The sequence below is a fragment of the Diadema setosum genome, chromosome 18 (genome assembly GCF_964275005.1).
Source record: "Diadema setosum chromosome 18, eeDiaSeto1, whole genome shotgun sequence".
Classification (NCBI taxonomy): Eukaryota; Metazoa; Echinodermata; class Echinoidea; order Diadematoida; family Diadematidae; genus Diadema; species Diadema setosum.
This window is the reverse complement of record NC_092702.1, coordinates 8750194-8768148: the sequence shown is the minus strand read 5'-3', so window position 1 is coordinate 8768148 and position 17955 is coordinate 8750194. Positions and strand designations below refer to the sequence as shown.

General features: G+C 35.7%; 1 protein-coding gene across 1 annotated transcript; it reads left to right on the top strand.

The window, feature by feature from the left end:
* The first annotated feature begins 842 nt into the window (after positions 1 to 842).
* Positions 843 to 8412, top strand: LOC140241970 (centrosomal protein of 164 kDa-like). The gene is given in 3 exon segments (XM_072321715.1): positions 843 to 912; positions 4118 to 4232; positions 8178 to 8412. Coding segments are annotated over 3 exon segments (420 nt in total).
* Positions 8413 to 17955: the final 9543 nt, after the last annotated feature.

The window sequence follows — 17955 nt, the reverse complement described above, 5'->3', positions numbered from 1 at the left end:
CAGAAACTTTTAAAATTCATATCTTTTGGACGATGTGTCTGATTTTTAGTCAAACTTTTACACTGTTGTGCACGTTCTACTGATACTGCTGCATTCACTCAATCCGCATGCATATCAAGGTGAAGTTGCAATGCGCACCCTATATTACGTCAGAGAAAGACAAAATGAAACTTTGGTTAATTTCATGAGATCTGCCCAAAATCAGAAAATAAAACAGAAAAACAGGCCACAATGAGACATAAACGCTGATTTTATTGACACTCTTGCAAAATGCATCATCAGTTGTACATTTTGTTATTTGTGAGTTTTGTAGAGGCTTTTAATAATTCTGTATCGGTAAACAGTGTCCAGATGATGACTAAATGAGGCTAAAACTCCAATGAAAGCTACGGTTTTTGTTCTGAGGAATAAAATGTACCAAATTAGACAAGCCACTTAGTGGTTTCTCTGACTGAATCTGACATTGGAATGATGCTATATGGCAGTCATATTATTATTATTATTATTATTATTATTATCATTATTATTATTATTATTATTGTTATCATTACTATTATCATTACTATTATTATTATTATTATTATTATTATTATTATTATTATTATTATTATTATTATTATTATTATTATTATTATTATTACTATCATTATTATTATTATTACTACTACTACTACTACTATTATTATTATTATTATTATGTTTAGACAGACCTTGCACATTATATCTGTGAAAACGCGTCGCACACTGCAGCTTATTACACGTAAACTCCCATGATGAAATCCATGGTATGCTCTTTTTTTTTTCCAGATCAGGTGATCGTATAAGGATCGAGAACATTAAGCATGATGGGAGATGACGGGAGGCTTGTCCTCGAAGAGGATTTCGACGAAAACTATCAACCAACTGAAGAAGGTGAGATAATTAGATGGACAAAATTAGACCGAACAGTTGCTTACAAAGAGATCGTCTCTGAAATGTCGAATATCTAAGGAAGTTTCTTTTCCTATAATACCATGTGTACAGCCTATAGTAACGAAGCATGGTTATTTTCATTCACCTGCTCTCCTCTGCTTCCCATTCATAAGCAGAAATTCATTTAGTTGTTGCTATAGGTATATAGGGCAAGTCTCCGGCAAATTTTGCGGTCTTTACAAGGGTAGCATTGTGTGTGTGTGTGTGTGGGTGTGTGTGTGTGTGTGTGTGTGTGTGTGTGTGTGTGTGTGTATGGGGGGGGGGGGCATGCATAAACCTGATTATACATAACGGGTCTATACTAAATATCAACTCAAAATGTTTATACTCAAGTGACCTGCCACAAAAACAGACTATGTCAGATTAACGCAAATGCATGACCACTTTCATGGGTGAAGGAGAATTAATATGTGCGGATGTGCATATTACATGCATCAAAGGGGAAGTTCATGTGGTTTTCATAATTTCGCATCATTTAGTACATATTACATTGTCAACTCCGTGTATATATATTTTGTGGAATATAGTTAGGTCCTTGAGCAGATAATCCAGTACATATACTCTGAAAATCAAAAACTAATTACACTGAGGATGAGGAGATAGGAGGCACATTGTACATATTACATTGTCAACTCCGTGTATATATATTTTGTGGAATATAGTTAGGTCCTTGAGCAGATAATCCAGTACATATACTCTGAAAATCAAAAACTAATTACACTGAGGATGAGGAGATAGGAGGCACATTATTAGAGAAATGTAGGGCCTATGTATCACAGTGGCGGAACACGAGGAGGGGGGGGGGGGGCCGCACCGGGCGGGCGCCCCTCTTTATTTTTTTGCTAAAACAAAAGAAATTTAAAGAAAAAATGGGGGTGGTATCGTGCGCATCCCCCCCCCCCCCCCTTCAATACGGAATTCTGGATCCGTCCGTGCAATGACTGATCCATTACAATATCTTTTTTTTTATGAATGACTTATGTAATGCGTCTGAGATTTTTAGATATATAATATTGTTTGCTGATGACACCAGTATTTTTATATCTCATAATGACCCCCAAACATTGCAAATGATAGTCAGTAATGAGCTAAGTATAATTTCTGAATGGTTATATATGAATAAATTATCAGTAAATACAAGTAAAACACATTTTATGATATTCACCAATAGAAATGTTGATGTCAAGGATATTAGTATACATTTAGCAGGATCTGAAATTAAGCATGAAGTGTCTTTGCAATTTTTAGGAATCACAATTGATAATAAATTGACTTGGAAAGATCACATAAATATTATATGCAACAAAATGTCAAAAAAATATTGGGATACTTTTTCGACTTAACTTTTTACCCACTGCTGTTCTTAAAACGATATATGATGCAATTATTGCGCCCTTTTTTGAATATGGTCTTTCTGTTTGGGGTAGTGCTGCAAATATATACATAGGCAGACTTTTTAAACTACAAAAACGTGCAATAAGGGTTATTAACCATTCAACTTATTTAGCTCACACTTCACCAACTTTTAATTCCCAAAAGATTTTAAAGTTGTATGACAGATATAAGTATATTTTAAGAAATCTTATGTTTTTATGGCATAGAAAGCTTTTACCTGATTCTCTGATGCATTATTTCACCTTGAATTGCAATATTCATTCATATTATACCAGAAACGCTGAGAATTTTTACATGCCAAAAGTAATAACATTGTTATTTCAGAAATCTGTGTTTTATCAAGGTCCGCTTGTATGGAATTCAATACCAGTTGATATTCGTAAAGTTACCTCTTTTAATGTATTCAAACGTAATCTTAAGGAGAATTTTATACAAAATTATCATTCCTATAAGTTTTGACATGCTTGACTGGCATTTATACATGTATTCTATTCTAATGATTGTAACTCACTTTGTTCGTATTGCCTTCGTAATGTAAATGTAGTGCATTGTGTATCATGCCGTATTGCTTTATGTTTTGTTCTTGCAACGGTATATCTGTTCATCTCATTTTTTTTTTTTTTTTACAAATATGAAAAATGTACCAGCAATGCATTTTTAAAAATAGATTTTCTGGGTCGGCCAGATTTTAAGGAAACTTAATTCCTCGTTGGCTGCTTCCCTTCAGCTTTATGTATTCCAAAGTTATGTTTTTTTCTCCGTGTCTGTCATGATTGTTCATCAATGTCTTTCTCTGTCGTTTTTATGCTGAATAAATAAATTTAATTCAATTCAATTCTATTTAATAAGTTCACATCTGTGTAGAATCTACATATAATAAAATAGTACACATTCTTTCCTATTTTGTTCTGCTTTCTTTAGCCCACACTCCTGTGTTCTTATGTTGTGGCTGCCACGTCATCATCCTTCTTCATTATGATTTGTTATAAATTTTGCAAACATTCTTATTCCTCATCCCGATCACTTTAAATTCTGAAATTCTGTACTTATACATGTACATGTACCATAACCGATTTATAGTTGTTCAGGGCCCCGTTTGATCAAAAGATAAAATTGATTGTAACTTCTCTTACCATAGAGGCTGCTACAGACTTTTGATAGAAATCAGCCATATATTATAATTCTTCATAAAACAGGGCCCATGATGTAAAAATCTGAAAATCATTCGCTATCAGAGATTTCCTTTGATGCATGTCAAAGAGGATTTAGTTTTGGTGAAGATTTTCTGCGACTATGATTATGAATTGCAACTTTATTGTGCATTCGAATTGACTGATGTTTACCCTTTGAATTTATGATTAATTTCTTTGACTCTTGAAAATGTGAAATGAATAATGCATGTCTAAGAGGATTTAGTTTTGGTAAAGACTTTCTGCGACTATGATTATGAATTGCAACGTTATTGTGCATTCGAATTGACTGATGTTTACCCTTTGAATTTATGATTAATTTCTTTGACTCTTGAAAATGTGAAATGAATTAAAAAAAACGAGTATTGGTATACATGCATATAGGAGGATCGGACGAAGCTACCACCGTCATCAAATATTTTGTATGATTCTTTACAATTAGGCCTAATTTTGAACTCTAAATGGCCGAGTTGTAAGTGTGCTTATCTGACGAAATCACCTGATAATCACGTGATTAGAAATTGACACTGTCATCGAATGGAGAAATTTATTCTTTTCAGAACTATATGAGTATGCTACAACAATGATTGGCATTGATCCTGAGACTGAGCCTGAGTTGATGTGGATTGCTAAGGAAGGGATCACTAAACCACTCCCAGCTGGCTGGAAACCATGGTAACCATTTTTTTTTGTCATAATTTATGACATTCTCCATCATGATATATATAGGAAAGTGCAGTAAAGTGAAAATAAGATGCTAAGTATTCACATTAGGCCTATATAAATTGATAGATTTTCCTCTCCTTCGAAGGTATATTTCTATCTATAGTTGTTATATACTATATTTTATTTATTTATTATTTCATTTAATTATTTCCAGTTTTATTCAACCAGGGCAGCCTCGTCAGTTATAAAACTGCTTTTAATGAGGGCCCTGCAGATGGGTAAAAACGTACAAATACAATTCATAACATCTAAAGGGGATGGCTAGTAACTTATCAGTGGGAATCAATAGGAATGCTGGGGGATGATTGGTCCAATCCTTGTGGGATTCATTTAAGAGTATATTATATATCAATTGCTGTGTGAAAATCATTTGCTTCAGAATGGTCTCATATTGAAGTAATGTGCAGTTCAATGTTTCCAGGTTAGCATTCCTGTACAGATCACTGTACAGGCATCCAATTTTCTCAATAGTTACAAAGAGCAATTTGACCATACTAGATCACAATAATCGAATTGGGGCATTATGAGCGCTTTGCACAATACTCTAAACACTTCATTTGGAACACATTCTATAGAATATCGCTTTGCACATTCTAATGTATAATGTTATATGCTTATGATATAATTCCTGATTTATTCTGTGTTGTGTTTATTTGGAAGAAAAATGAGAATGAAAATACATGTAAATGAATGAGTGAATGAGTGAGTGAAGTATTGGACAATCAAGGAAACAACATCCCCTTTTCCCGGGACACTGTTGCTATATATACGGATAAGCCTCAGTTCCGTTCAATGACATTGGTTTTCAGCAAAAGTACAGATGATAATATCATCTGTACATTTGTATTTTTTGGTACTTTTTAAGTATATTAAATATCTTTGGTACTTTTTAAGTATTGTTGACAATGTACTTTCATTATAACAGTTAACAAATACTTTTATCAAATGTGTAGGCCCTTGATGCATTTTGGATATGCATGCTATATAACCAGTATTGTTTACCGAAGGATCCATGTCCACAAGCTGTGCGTTATAGTGGATCAATCTTTTCCATCGCTTTATTTACTTCTTCATGTCATTCTTGCAGAGTATACTCATCGTTTGTTTCACATTAATTTGTACATTCATTCGCATTTACATATCAATAGTACTATTCTTAGTGTCTGTGACATGCACATAATTATGTCAGCTCAATTATTCTGTGGGAAATACCCTCATGCGTATAGTAGTGTCCATTTCACATTTAAATGTATAGCACTGTATATATTAGTCCCCATCTCCAGACCACAACAGGTGGCAGTCCAAAGTAGCTACAATGTAACATAAATCCTCTGTCCAGGGACAAACATCTCAAAGGTCAGGTGGTCTTAACCCTTAGGGTAGGAGGCTAGCAAGAAATAAAAATATATACATAGCAGGTCCAGACAGAGAGATGATTGGCTAAAAGTAACTTTCTTTTGTGTTTCTTTGAATAGATTTTCAGACAAACTTTAACATATGTAAGACTGACCTTCTTAATGATTGGTCAAAAGTGTAGATGCTATATTGATTATAACTCTTTGTCTCTCATTCCAGACAAGAAGGAAGATACGTTATGTAAAAAGGAGTAGTGGTGTGATTGGTCAGGAGTTAATTTTCATGTTATACGTCTTTATGTGAATTTGAGACAGTACAAAAGTTAGGAGCAGCAATGTGCTGACTGGACCATGGTAGTTATTCTTTTTGTTTCCCTTTATGTACTCTTTCAATCTTGTAAATGGCTGACTTGTCCAAATAGGACAACTTTACTTTCCCTCTATTCGTAGTGGCTTTTCAAAGATCAGCAATTTTGTGGGAGACAAGAAATAGGAAAATTGTCTTCAGAAGATATCTAGACGTCGCTGAGTGCTGACCTAGGAGCTGCTAGGCACCTCTGTGCTAACTCTTTCCACAATGATGTGAACCATGTCGAAGAAACTCTCTCAATAAAACCAGCAGGAACAGACACCTTAATCATGAATGGCTTTTCGTGTGCTTTATGTCCTGTGCCTATCGGCTAAATGGCTGCGAGCGTTTTGAAGTGGTGTCTCTCTTCTGTGACGAAACAAATTAACTCCAACAGAGATATAGTTTCGTCACAGTGTCTATACTTCTTCAATATACTTTTTGCTTGTATATTTTGTGTAGTGTATCGCCTTTTGTTCAATGGAGATAAAGAAATAGAATTGGATTGAATAACTAGTGCATTTCAATCTTGTTAATACTTTCAATACACTTCACAGACTGTTATTACCTCGGTCACTGGATACAATACATTATTTCCAACTATAAAGCACTTATACAGTGCATGCTTAAATATAATCTATAGATTGGAACATGTTTAGGCACATCTCAAGAACTAAAGAACTTGTAGCGATTGTGCCCTTGACGTAGAATATGCAATGATATACGATATTACAAGAAGTGGAGATAATATACAAAACAGTCCTTTTTTATGCAATTTGATTTTTTCCCTTTTTTATGAGGGGACTTCATATACGAGCTCCACTTTTTAGCAGCCCCCTCCATTTCCAACAATTTTGTTTCTGAGTTTACCATAATGTTATAACATTTATTTTTATCTCTGTTAATGATTTACCTGTGTCTTTATTATCATGATATGTTATTATGTTCATCACATTGTTGTACTGATTTCGTGACATTAACTGTATGTGCGAACATTTCATTGTATCCCTAATTTGTTTTGTTGGAATTGAAATAAATCAACTTAAACTTAAAAGAGATATGGACAGGGAGAGAGAAAGAGACAGACGAAGACAGGGACACAGTTCATTGACCCTATACGGACATTGACATTATGATGACGTAAACATGCATCAATTGCACTGGCCTACATAGCAAGAACAATGGGGGCTATTTGGGGAGTGACGGACGTATCCAAGATCTAGAACAGGGGGAGAGTCGACGGGCACAGATGATTTAAAATGGACGACAGTCATCGCGTAACTTTTACAGCCAGAGGCTTGGTTTTAAGCTGGCATCTTTCATGAGGAGTGGCAACTCGTTCCAGATCTTTGGGCCAGCAAATCTGACATTGTTGTGGTACGCGAACGCGTTCTCTATAATAATTATGTGACGTCGTATAATAAACATGTGCTAGGGGCGGATCCAGGGAGGACTGCAACCGGCGCACGCCCCCCCCCCCTTTATTTTTTGTTGAAACAAAAGAAATAAAAATAAAAAAATGGGGGAGGGGTGCGTGCGCCCCCCATTTAATTTTGTAAACGCGCCCCCTCAGTGTATACGGAATTCCTGGATCCGCTCCTGTGTGCAGTTGAGAAAATAGAAACGAAGTGGTACATAATAAATGGAAATGAGTAAATGGCCTGGGGAATATCTTGGGCGTTATTTTGTGTGATAAATATCACAAGCTAATCGTGATCGGATGGCAACTGATGTTTTTAAGGATGACTTCATGACAAGGGAAATGAACCAAGAAACGCTTAGCAAGTCAGCTCATCGCATGCAACGCCAACTCTCAACGAGCACATTACTCTTTCATAGTCTGAACGTTATACTTTCCTTTATTGTATAGTTCCAGCATAATGCGATATATACAAACTATATACTGTAGAATTTGATAGATATCAAGATGGCATAAGTTAAGATGATAACTGAGCTAAACTCTCTGATTCCAGAAAAGTCGAGATAAATACTGAGTATAGTATACAACATTTTGCCTTTTCACCTTCTTGGACTCGTTTATTAATTAGTCGAGATGACGAGATCTCAGATTTCGCTTTCTTGTCGTATATCGGATTTAAAAAGGGTCGAGAAAGCGATTGAAGTTATCTCGTGTGCTCGATGGCACGCTTAAAGCTTATTCCTCAATTTCCTCCATTATTGATGATGCAGTCAGGAAATTTCATCGGGTGATATCTACTACTTCAACTTCACCACTGAGGAGAGTACTTTGGACCATCCCTGTGATGTAATCTACCGGAGGATGGCACAGGAGCAGAGAGAGAAGAACAAGGCCAGTGGAGGAGGAGGAGGTGGTAGCAGCGGGAGTGGAGAGAAGGAAGGGGAGAAGAAGAAATCTGAAGATAAATCGAAACAAAAATAGGGAGCAAAAAGGACCAGAGTCTAGTCTCCAGTGCGTCAAAATTTGTACGGTTAGCATTTTCTGTCTTTTTGTCATCACTTTCTTGTCTGTGTTATAATCATAACATTTGAGGAATTAAGCTGAAATCTGCATGTGTTTTGATAAATGCACAGGGGGTGTATGTATGGGAGCCATCAATAGTACATTGGATAGGGAAGTCTTATTCTGGTCTCCGACAATATTTCAAGTGCACATGACGAAAATGAAATCCGTTACTGTTTCTCTGCTGATGCTGTGGTTTGTATAATAGCGAGCTTTAGATCTACGACACAAACGCTAAAGATGACGAGAATGAGGCAAAATGGTGTTTTGCACAATGTCATGCTCGAGACAGCTGTTGTTTCCATTGTCCAACCTGGGAGGCTATACGTCGTCTTATAGCCTTCGCATCTCATATCAAAAGCTCATGGAAACCTCTCTATTCACTTTCATTATTCATGATGGCTTTGTAAAAAAAAAAGAAAAAAAATCCACAGTGGATGTGCTCATCTTGCAAATGTCATTTGCGGCACTTGTATGGCCAAATGAATAAATAAATAGATAAATAGATGAATATAATAGTAGTAATAATAATAATAACAATAATAACAATGATAATAACAATAAAGATATTAAAGGCTTTAAGATTGCAAATGTGACATCAACATCAAAACATTCTTTCATTATATCGATGTAGATTTTGATTCATCCAGGTAGTATGCTAAAAGCGTGTAAATTAAATCTGTTCGACTGGATTTACTTGTGAACGAGTCACGAAACTGTTTTCTCCTTGATTTTCACAAGTAAGTCCAGTCGAACAGATTTAATTTACATTCTTTCATTATCATTTTGGTTTATCATTTGGAATTCAATTGCATATATAGGGCACTACTATATATTATTATATAGTTATAATTTCCATAGGGAAATGACAAAGGAAATAAAGTCAACGCTCAACATGCATTTATGATTGCACTTTTTTTATCTGCAGTGAAGTTCTTGCACTCAGTCTGAAGCGCAAGTAGGTATTGAAGGGACTACAATGACATCTACGAACAATCTTATCCAATATATCCCATTTTTTTTCCCGTTATTCCTCTCAGACGCACCTGTCGCAAGCCTCTTTGAGGGAACGGGACAAGGCATGCAAGTGCATTGTCCCGATATCTCTCAAGCTCTGTGCTGACCTTCAGCATTGGCCATCAATAAACTGGGACCTGATGCATAAAAATATGCAATCAAACCTAAGTCAGATAATCGAACGTAAGTCAGGTATGATCAGCCAATCAGGATTGAGAATTTAGAGACTTATATTCGATTTTCTGACTCGAGTATCACCACTCGAGTCCTGCATCGATAAAATGATTGGGAAAAATCTGTGCATGGTTCCACCTGTGTCAAAGGCTGTTAGCTCCATTGGCCCAGTACCAGTATACACAGTTGTCATGTGTATAAAGATCACTTGTATGTGCCTATGTGTCTATTATGTCAAATGCCTCATGAACATATTCTTCAACGAACCAATGGAAAATGGACCATGCTCAGCTCGCATAGAAGTTCATGACTTTATTCTGATATGGGTGTCTGTGCTATTAAAGCACAAACAGTACTGGAACAAAATCTTCATTGAAACGGTCGCACTTTATCATTTTGTAGCCTTATCCTATAATGTCACCCGTGGGAATTAATGATGATGGTGTATGACTCTTCTCTTCAGAAAGTACAGAATGCAATGAACCAATGGAAGTCTATTTTCTTTTTAACATGACAATAAGAAGAAAATCATGATGCACGTATTTATCTTATTTGTCTTTCATTTTATGCAATTTATAGGTATATAACAAAAATTATAAAGTAACATAAATTTTATCAACCAGACGATTATGTTTTTTATATAGTGCATAATAATATGGCATGTTCCGGTGCAATGACTGATTAATGTACATTGTTTTAGTTTCAAATCTCCTTTCATCCAGGTATAGTTTTATTCTCAGTGGTGTTATTGATGTCAACCAATATTCATTCAGGTGATTGACTCTGTAATTGCTATTATATGATTATAACCTTCCTCTATAAGTTGGTTGTACAATCTGAGTATTAGAAGTGAAGTGATTTTAGTTGCTTGATCATGACCTTCGGATCTTCAGGGGTATAGCCCACAAAAGTCCGACTTGTTCAAGGTTGCAGTATATTCTAGTGTAGATTATTATCAACAATTTGCCTATAATACGTATAAAATGGTATCATTTAAAAAAATTCTTACTCTGAATATCATGAACGCGACTGAGCCCAAGCGAGAGGAGCGAGCGAGGGGGAAGGGGAGGGTGTGGGAGGGGGTGTCCCCCCTCCCACGGAGAGAACTTTTTGCGTTTTGATGTTGCAAATGGTGCAAGTTGATGCATGTTTTTGCGTGTTTTTGCGTGTCTTATCGACTTGAAACAGTCCCACTTGTTTAAGGTAGCAATATATTTTCATGTCGATTATCATACTTGAACATTGTGGCTATAAAAGGGTATTATTCAAATAACCGTCTTGTATTAATTCTGACACTGAATATCATGAACGCTGTCTGTTCAGCAATCAAACAGAAAAAGCACGCACACGAGGGTGTAGGTAGGGGCATTTCCCCTCCCAGACGAAGGTGATTTTACATTTTCAGAACACGAGGGTGTAGGTAGGGGCATTTCCCCTCCCAGACCAAGGTAATTTTACATTTTCAGACCTTTAATTCAGCGATCTGTTGCAAATTTTTGGTGCAATACTTTTTCATCGAAGTGTTAAAATCACGGAATTTAGCTCTTATTCCGAATGTGCATCATCTGTGTGTATGTACAAAGTCCAGTGAGGAAGAGCTTAGTGGAGGGGGATTCCCCCTCCCGCTCGGCGGAGCTTTTGCGTTCTAAGAATTGAAATAAAGCGATCTGGAGCACACTTTTTGTTGGAAATTCGAAAATTGTCATTCCCAAAAATGTACTAAGTCTATAGCGGGTAACAAGCAATGGAAGGGTGGCAAGATACATCTCCCATATTCAAGGGAGCCTAAGCTTTTTTTTTTTTTCAGTTTTAAGCTTTTAGAACTGAAATTCAGCAATCTGGCGCACACTTTTGTTGGAATAAATTTTTCAATCAGAAGAGCAGTGTATGCGTCTGTGGAAGGAGATTCTGTATAATTTTCTGATTGCAGTTAAACGTTTTTGTGCACACATTTTGTGTCATATTTGGAAAACTGTTTATATGTTCAAAGTGTGAGTATATCCAAAGTCTACTTCTATATGCATGGGGGGGGGGGGAGGGAGGGGGAGGGGCGGGCGAGCAGGGAGAAGACGTGGGCGAGTGTTATCTCCACCCTTCCCGTCAGATGAAGCTTTTGCCTTTTTAAGGTTGAATTTGAGATATCTCGTATACGCATATTTGGTGGAATATTTGGGAAATCATTGCAAAAAAGTGATGGGGGGGGGGGGACTGAGTTAGGAAAGGGTTGATTAAAAGGGGAAATTCCCCTTGTACATGAGGGAAGTTTGAGTTTTCGGAATATAAGCGATAAGTCTTAAGCACTCAGAATTATTCATAATTTTTTTTTTTTGTAAATCTAAAAAGTGTACTAAGGCTAGGGAAAGAGGCACAGAGGGGGAGAGATTTTGCATATTTTGAGTTGAAATTCAACGATCTGGTACACACTTTGAATGAAATATTCAAAAAATTATGATCTTATTTGATGGAAGGTTGAAAAGGAGACCCGCTTCATGTGCATGCATACAGTATACACGCATTTTTTTCCGCCTCCCAAATCTCCGGTCCAAATCTTGGGGGTGGGGGTGGGGGGGGGGGGGCGACCACCCCCATCACCACCCCCATCGCCCCCCCCCCCCCCCCCCCGGCTACGCCACTAAGGGAGTAAGGGTACAATGATAACTAAATGAACATAATATCTTTATTTCATTTTAATTCAATAATTTAAGAATCAAATTACTGAACGAATTATTATCTACAGTTTTTTTAATTTGATAAATCAATTCAAATTCCCATCATTTTCATCATTTGACAAGAGATTCTTTATGTTCCTCCATTATTTTTAGCCTTTATTGAGCTTTTAGGCTTCAAGAAATATTATAGAGATCACAGGTTTATTTTTTGCAACTTAATTCACGGTTTCTATTGTGTTGAAATTGTCTTTTGTTCTTATATCATTGTTACATGGAAGAGCACTTACGCATGAATGACAATTTGTTCATTTTTTTTTTCAATCTTTACTTTTGTAGTCCGATCTTGGAAGAGAAGTAAAGATGTTCACTCATGCGTAAAGTGTTCCTTATAATTGACCTATCACGTTGATGGCAAATCAAATTACCTTTCATATGGTATTTGATACATTAAGTTTTAGCCAAATATAGCTAAATATCTACAAGAAATATGAACTTGATTTTTTTTTTTCCTGAGTACTAGGTATGTTAAAGAGAGACTTGTATAGTAGTGAGTGTATTCCACAGAGCTGCATTTACATATCGCATAATACAGCTCTGGACAAGAGATGGCGCTATATCTTTTTACGTTGATAACAAGGTTGATGATAATAACGTGACCTATCGTGCCGGTGTCACAGTCGATCCGTTCCGGGTTCCGGGGGAACCGATATACTGGCTGAATCCAGTCGATTAGTTCCGCGGAACGAATATACCGCACAATAGGCAGTACGCAGAAACGTTCCGCAACCGCCGATCCTATCCGGGTTGTGCGAGTAGGCCTCATTAAAAACAAAATAATATCTGTTTATCATGGATGCCTATACCAAAGCCAAAAATCTAAGAAAGCTATTTCTTCATTTTTAAAATGATATGAAGGACAAACCTGTTTTTACGTTTTGATAATTTCCCTTTAAATGAATCATATTATAGCCTCGTACAAGTGGCGCGAAGAAATGAATCACTGTAGGGCTTACAATGTATTAGCTAAATAGCATGCACAAATACGTACGAGTCGATCATCTGGAGCCGTTGCACAGACAGTGTGCGATTAGCCTTTATTTATAGACAAAACTTCAAAGAACAGTTCAACGAAAGAGCATGATAATACTATAGTTATAGGTCATACATTTATAAGAGACTGTTTGAAGTGGGAAGGAGGAGAGGGGGGGGGGGTTTGCTGGTAGGGTACAGCAAGGATAAACATGTTTGTTTGTTTTTTCTCGGTGAGCTTTGTTCTGATAAGAAAATTCAGCTGTTCAGCTGTACTTCAAAACAAAAAAGAATGTTGGTCTAATAGTCTGCAAACAAATTGTTAATGTGTATGCAGCTATGGAGCTATGCATGTGGATTTCATTTTATTTATTTTATTCTCATTTTTCTTTCAACAAAACATAACACAAAGTAAATCAAAAATGCAATCATAAGCAAACATACATTACAAAGTGTGACATTCAATGGTAATTAACAAACTAATAAAGATATGCACACATACTGGAATTACAAAGTTATGTTTGCAGGGTAAAAATGAGAACTACCCTGCATGTACACTTGTCGTCTCTTCTTCTCTTCTTCTCTGACCAGGAGCATTGCTTGTAGATTTTAGACCACTCTAAAATATCTTCAAAAATACTTATTATAATTACAAGTACGTAATTATGCATAATTAGAGATTGTTTAATGTGAATGATTATCGTATTGTATTGTTTTGTTTCGTTTGTATATTTTCATCAAGAACACGCAATTCAGCCTCTGGGCTGCTATGTATTTTCCTTTTGATGAAATAAACCAATATCTATCTCTCTATCTATCTATCTATCTATCTATCTATAATGCAAAAAAATATAAAACAAAATGAAACAAACAACAGAGACACAACAACGTGACATGACTAAACTGAGGGGAATATACGAATGAAAGGATTAGAGCAAAAACACAAAGGAAGAAGGAGAGAAAGAGAGAGAGAGAATGCCTACACGCTGAACTTGATAAACGGAAGAGGAGATTTATTGATTGATTACTCAAATTGTCCACTCTGGAAATTCTTTATACTTTGGATATCGCAACAAAATTAACATTCAATACATTACAGGTACACCACAATCAGACATGTCATAGAGTACAAAATGAAACTCACTCACATTAACATACAGTAACGTATGCACCATAATAACATAATACATTAACCCGACATTTACAGCTACATGTATACAAAAACTATGAATATACAGCTGTATATCACTTTCATATAATTATTCCACTCATAAATGTATTTGATAATATCCTTTCCTACATCATCATTATACATCAAACAATTATATCACTACATATCCCGATATATTTGTATAATTCACTCCAAAAAATTCCAATATATATATATATATATATATATATATATATATATATATATTGGCTTCGCACCTTTCACGTGTGCTTGTGCATGTGTTTCCATTAAAAATGTATGTACATATGTAGATGAAACTTATATGTTTACGAAGAGAAAATGTAACTTTTTTTTTGTGGAACACCAGATTTCGAACATAGGTGCACTGTTTGGATATTCAAGTTAGGGTATCACTAGAAGTCAGAAAATTTACGTGAGTTTGTGATAATTTCTTTCAAGGGGAGGGCTAGTATCTGATCAATGGGAATCAGTGGGAATGCTCGGGGATGATTTTTCCAATTCTAGCGGGATTCATTAAAGAGTACATTAATATATCTATTGTTGTATGAAAATCATTTGCTTCAGAACGGTCTCATATTCAAGTAATGTGTTGTTTAATTCCCCGTCACTGTACAGGCATGCTAACCCGGAAACATTAAACTGCACATTACTTGAATATGAGACCATTATGAAGCAAATAATTTTCACAGAACAAAAAATGTACTCTAAAATGTATCCTCCAAGGATTGGAACAATCATCCCCCAGCATTCCCACTGATTCCCAATGATCATTTTCTAGCCATCCCCTTTTAACAGAAAATATTTTTTTCGGGCTGCAGTCCCAATCATGAAAAGGGAAGACATTCAAGATTGAACGGATGGTACAGTATTGACTATAAGATGGTGTTCAGAACAAAGAAATAATGAGAAACCTGCAATACTAAACAGCATTCAATTCTTTTAGAATTCAGAGTTCATTTTACACAAATTAGCTTCAAATTGCTGAGATATATGTAGCTACAGTGCGTATAAAAAAGCAACAAGATTTAATTTCGAATTTGTGAAGATGGTGTTTACTTTGCTCCAAAGTAATTAGCAACATCATAAAGCCATATATCTCCTCTTTCCAATGACATCCAATTTTTCCATTTCCAATGGTGTGGGGAAATGCAATTCACTCATTATTAGATTCCCTTCTCCGTATTCAAAAGCGTGCAATAAGAATCATAAACCACGCCGGATATTTTGCTCATACCAACTGTTTTTTCATCAAAACAGAATTCTGAAAATTCCAGACCTATTTTATTACAATCTCGGAATTTTCATTGTATAAACTAACAACTAACGAATTACCATCTGTTTTTATCCACATGTTCAAAAGGAATCACTCTATCCACTGTTATCCCCCTTGCCAGAGTGACGCCTATCACCTACGCCGTACTCGCACTATTTTTGCAAAGAAAACAATTATATTTACTGGACCCAGATGTTGGAATGACCTTCCTCAAGATATTATTTCTTCTTTGTCTTTATTCACCTTCAAACGCAAATTAAAACAGTTATTACTTAGTGCATACACACTTCCAAGTGTTCAGCAACTTTTTTTTTAATATATACTACCAGTCTTTTGTCCTTGTCCGCAGCTTCAAGTTATTGAAGTTATTTAATGGTACCGATGCATTTTTTAATACATAGCATTCCTTTTCAAACACCGCGAGATCCGTATATAGTCTGATTTGTGCGATATCTATGTGGTTCATTACTTTATTCTTTATCAATTTTTGTACTGATATAATTTTAGTTGGTCAAGACAAACATATCCGTTCTCCGTATAATTATATGCCTATGAATTTGGGAACCTACAGTTTTACAAGCGTTAAAGCTTTTTATGTAGGCCCCATCATATTTCTGATACTTATTTGTGGCATCTTCATATGATATGACCATGTACATTTGTGTCAAGAATGTTTTTTTTTCTTCTTCTTCTTCTTCAATCAAAAGACATGATTGTATATATTTGGTATTCTTGTTTTATTGTCAATAATTTTGTAATCTCATCATTGAGAAAATGCAAATATGAAATTTGAACTGAACATCTTATTTATTCTTGCACGGTCATGGATGGCTGGAGTAATCATTCTTTTTGGACAATGGGTCAAATTGGACTTGGGACCAAGTTTCAATTAGTGAGACCAGCATAAATCCTTTTCGATTCACCTTTTTTTTTTTTTTGAATGTTCAGACTGGTGAGACATACCTAGGGCCCTTCTTCTTTGAAAACAACCGCAACGAAAATGGATGGTTACAAATTTTAAATGAACATGTGATTCCTGAATTAATGGAAAATTTTCCTGTGCAACAAAGTGGTGTGTTCAGACGCCTATGGTGGGCACAGGATGGCGCACCAGCCCATCGACTTTATAGTTGCAGTAAGAAACAGATTGGCTGAGGTATTTGGAAATCGGTGATTGCCTTGTATCATGATGTGGATTGGCCACCAAAATCTCTGGATCTAACTTCTTGCGATTTTTTTTTCTTTGGGGTTATCTCAAGAGCAAAGTGTTCATTATCCCTCAACCTGACATTGCAACTCTGAGACAAAGAATCACTGATGAATTTGAAGCTCTACGCCATCAAGCCACAATGATTCGCAGAGCTGTGCGTGAGATGTAGAAAAGAGCTAATCTCTGTGTGGGAAGGAATGGTGGCCGTGTTCAGGGGCATGGGATGTAATGTTAAAAAGAGATATCCGAAAAAAAAAACAACAATGGTAAGTTGTGATTATTAATTTCATTATTCCATTTGTTAAGTTAATTTCTGATAAGGTGCATTGATTCTTGCAGTGTCTAAACTTGGTAACAAGTCCAATTTACCCATTGTCTAAAAAGAATGATTACTTAGCCATCCATGACCGTGTATGCATAAATATCATTTTGAAGAGGAGTATTATTATGGTTTTGAGATGTTGCTGCTCACTTTGGTGTAAAGTTATCACAATCTTCAGAAATTTGAAATCAAATCTTGTTGCGTGTGGTTTTTTTTTTATACGCACTGTATAAACAAAGAGACCCTAACTAAAGGATGGACCCACCTTATCTGCCCACTACACATGTATTTTTTTTTTTTCAGTCCAAACCGATTTTGTATAATGTACTTTCAATTTCTCTTAGAATCGTATGCTCTCTATTTCAAATGTGCTTTTAATTTTCTTGCAAAACGTTACATTTTCAATCGCCCATCTCAACCAAAACTATACTGTATCTCTTTAGAATACCTTGCCTGTTTGAAGTAATCTCTGTGTATTGATAGACCGCCTCCCCAAAAGAGAGAAAAAAAAAAACCACACACACACACACATTCATATGCACATACACACGGACACAAGAATAAACAACTGTAACAATAACAATAACAACTGAACACACA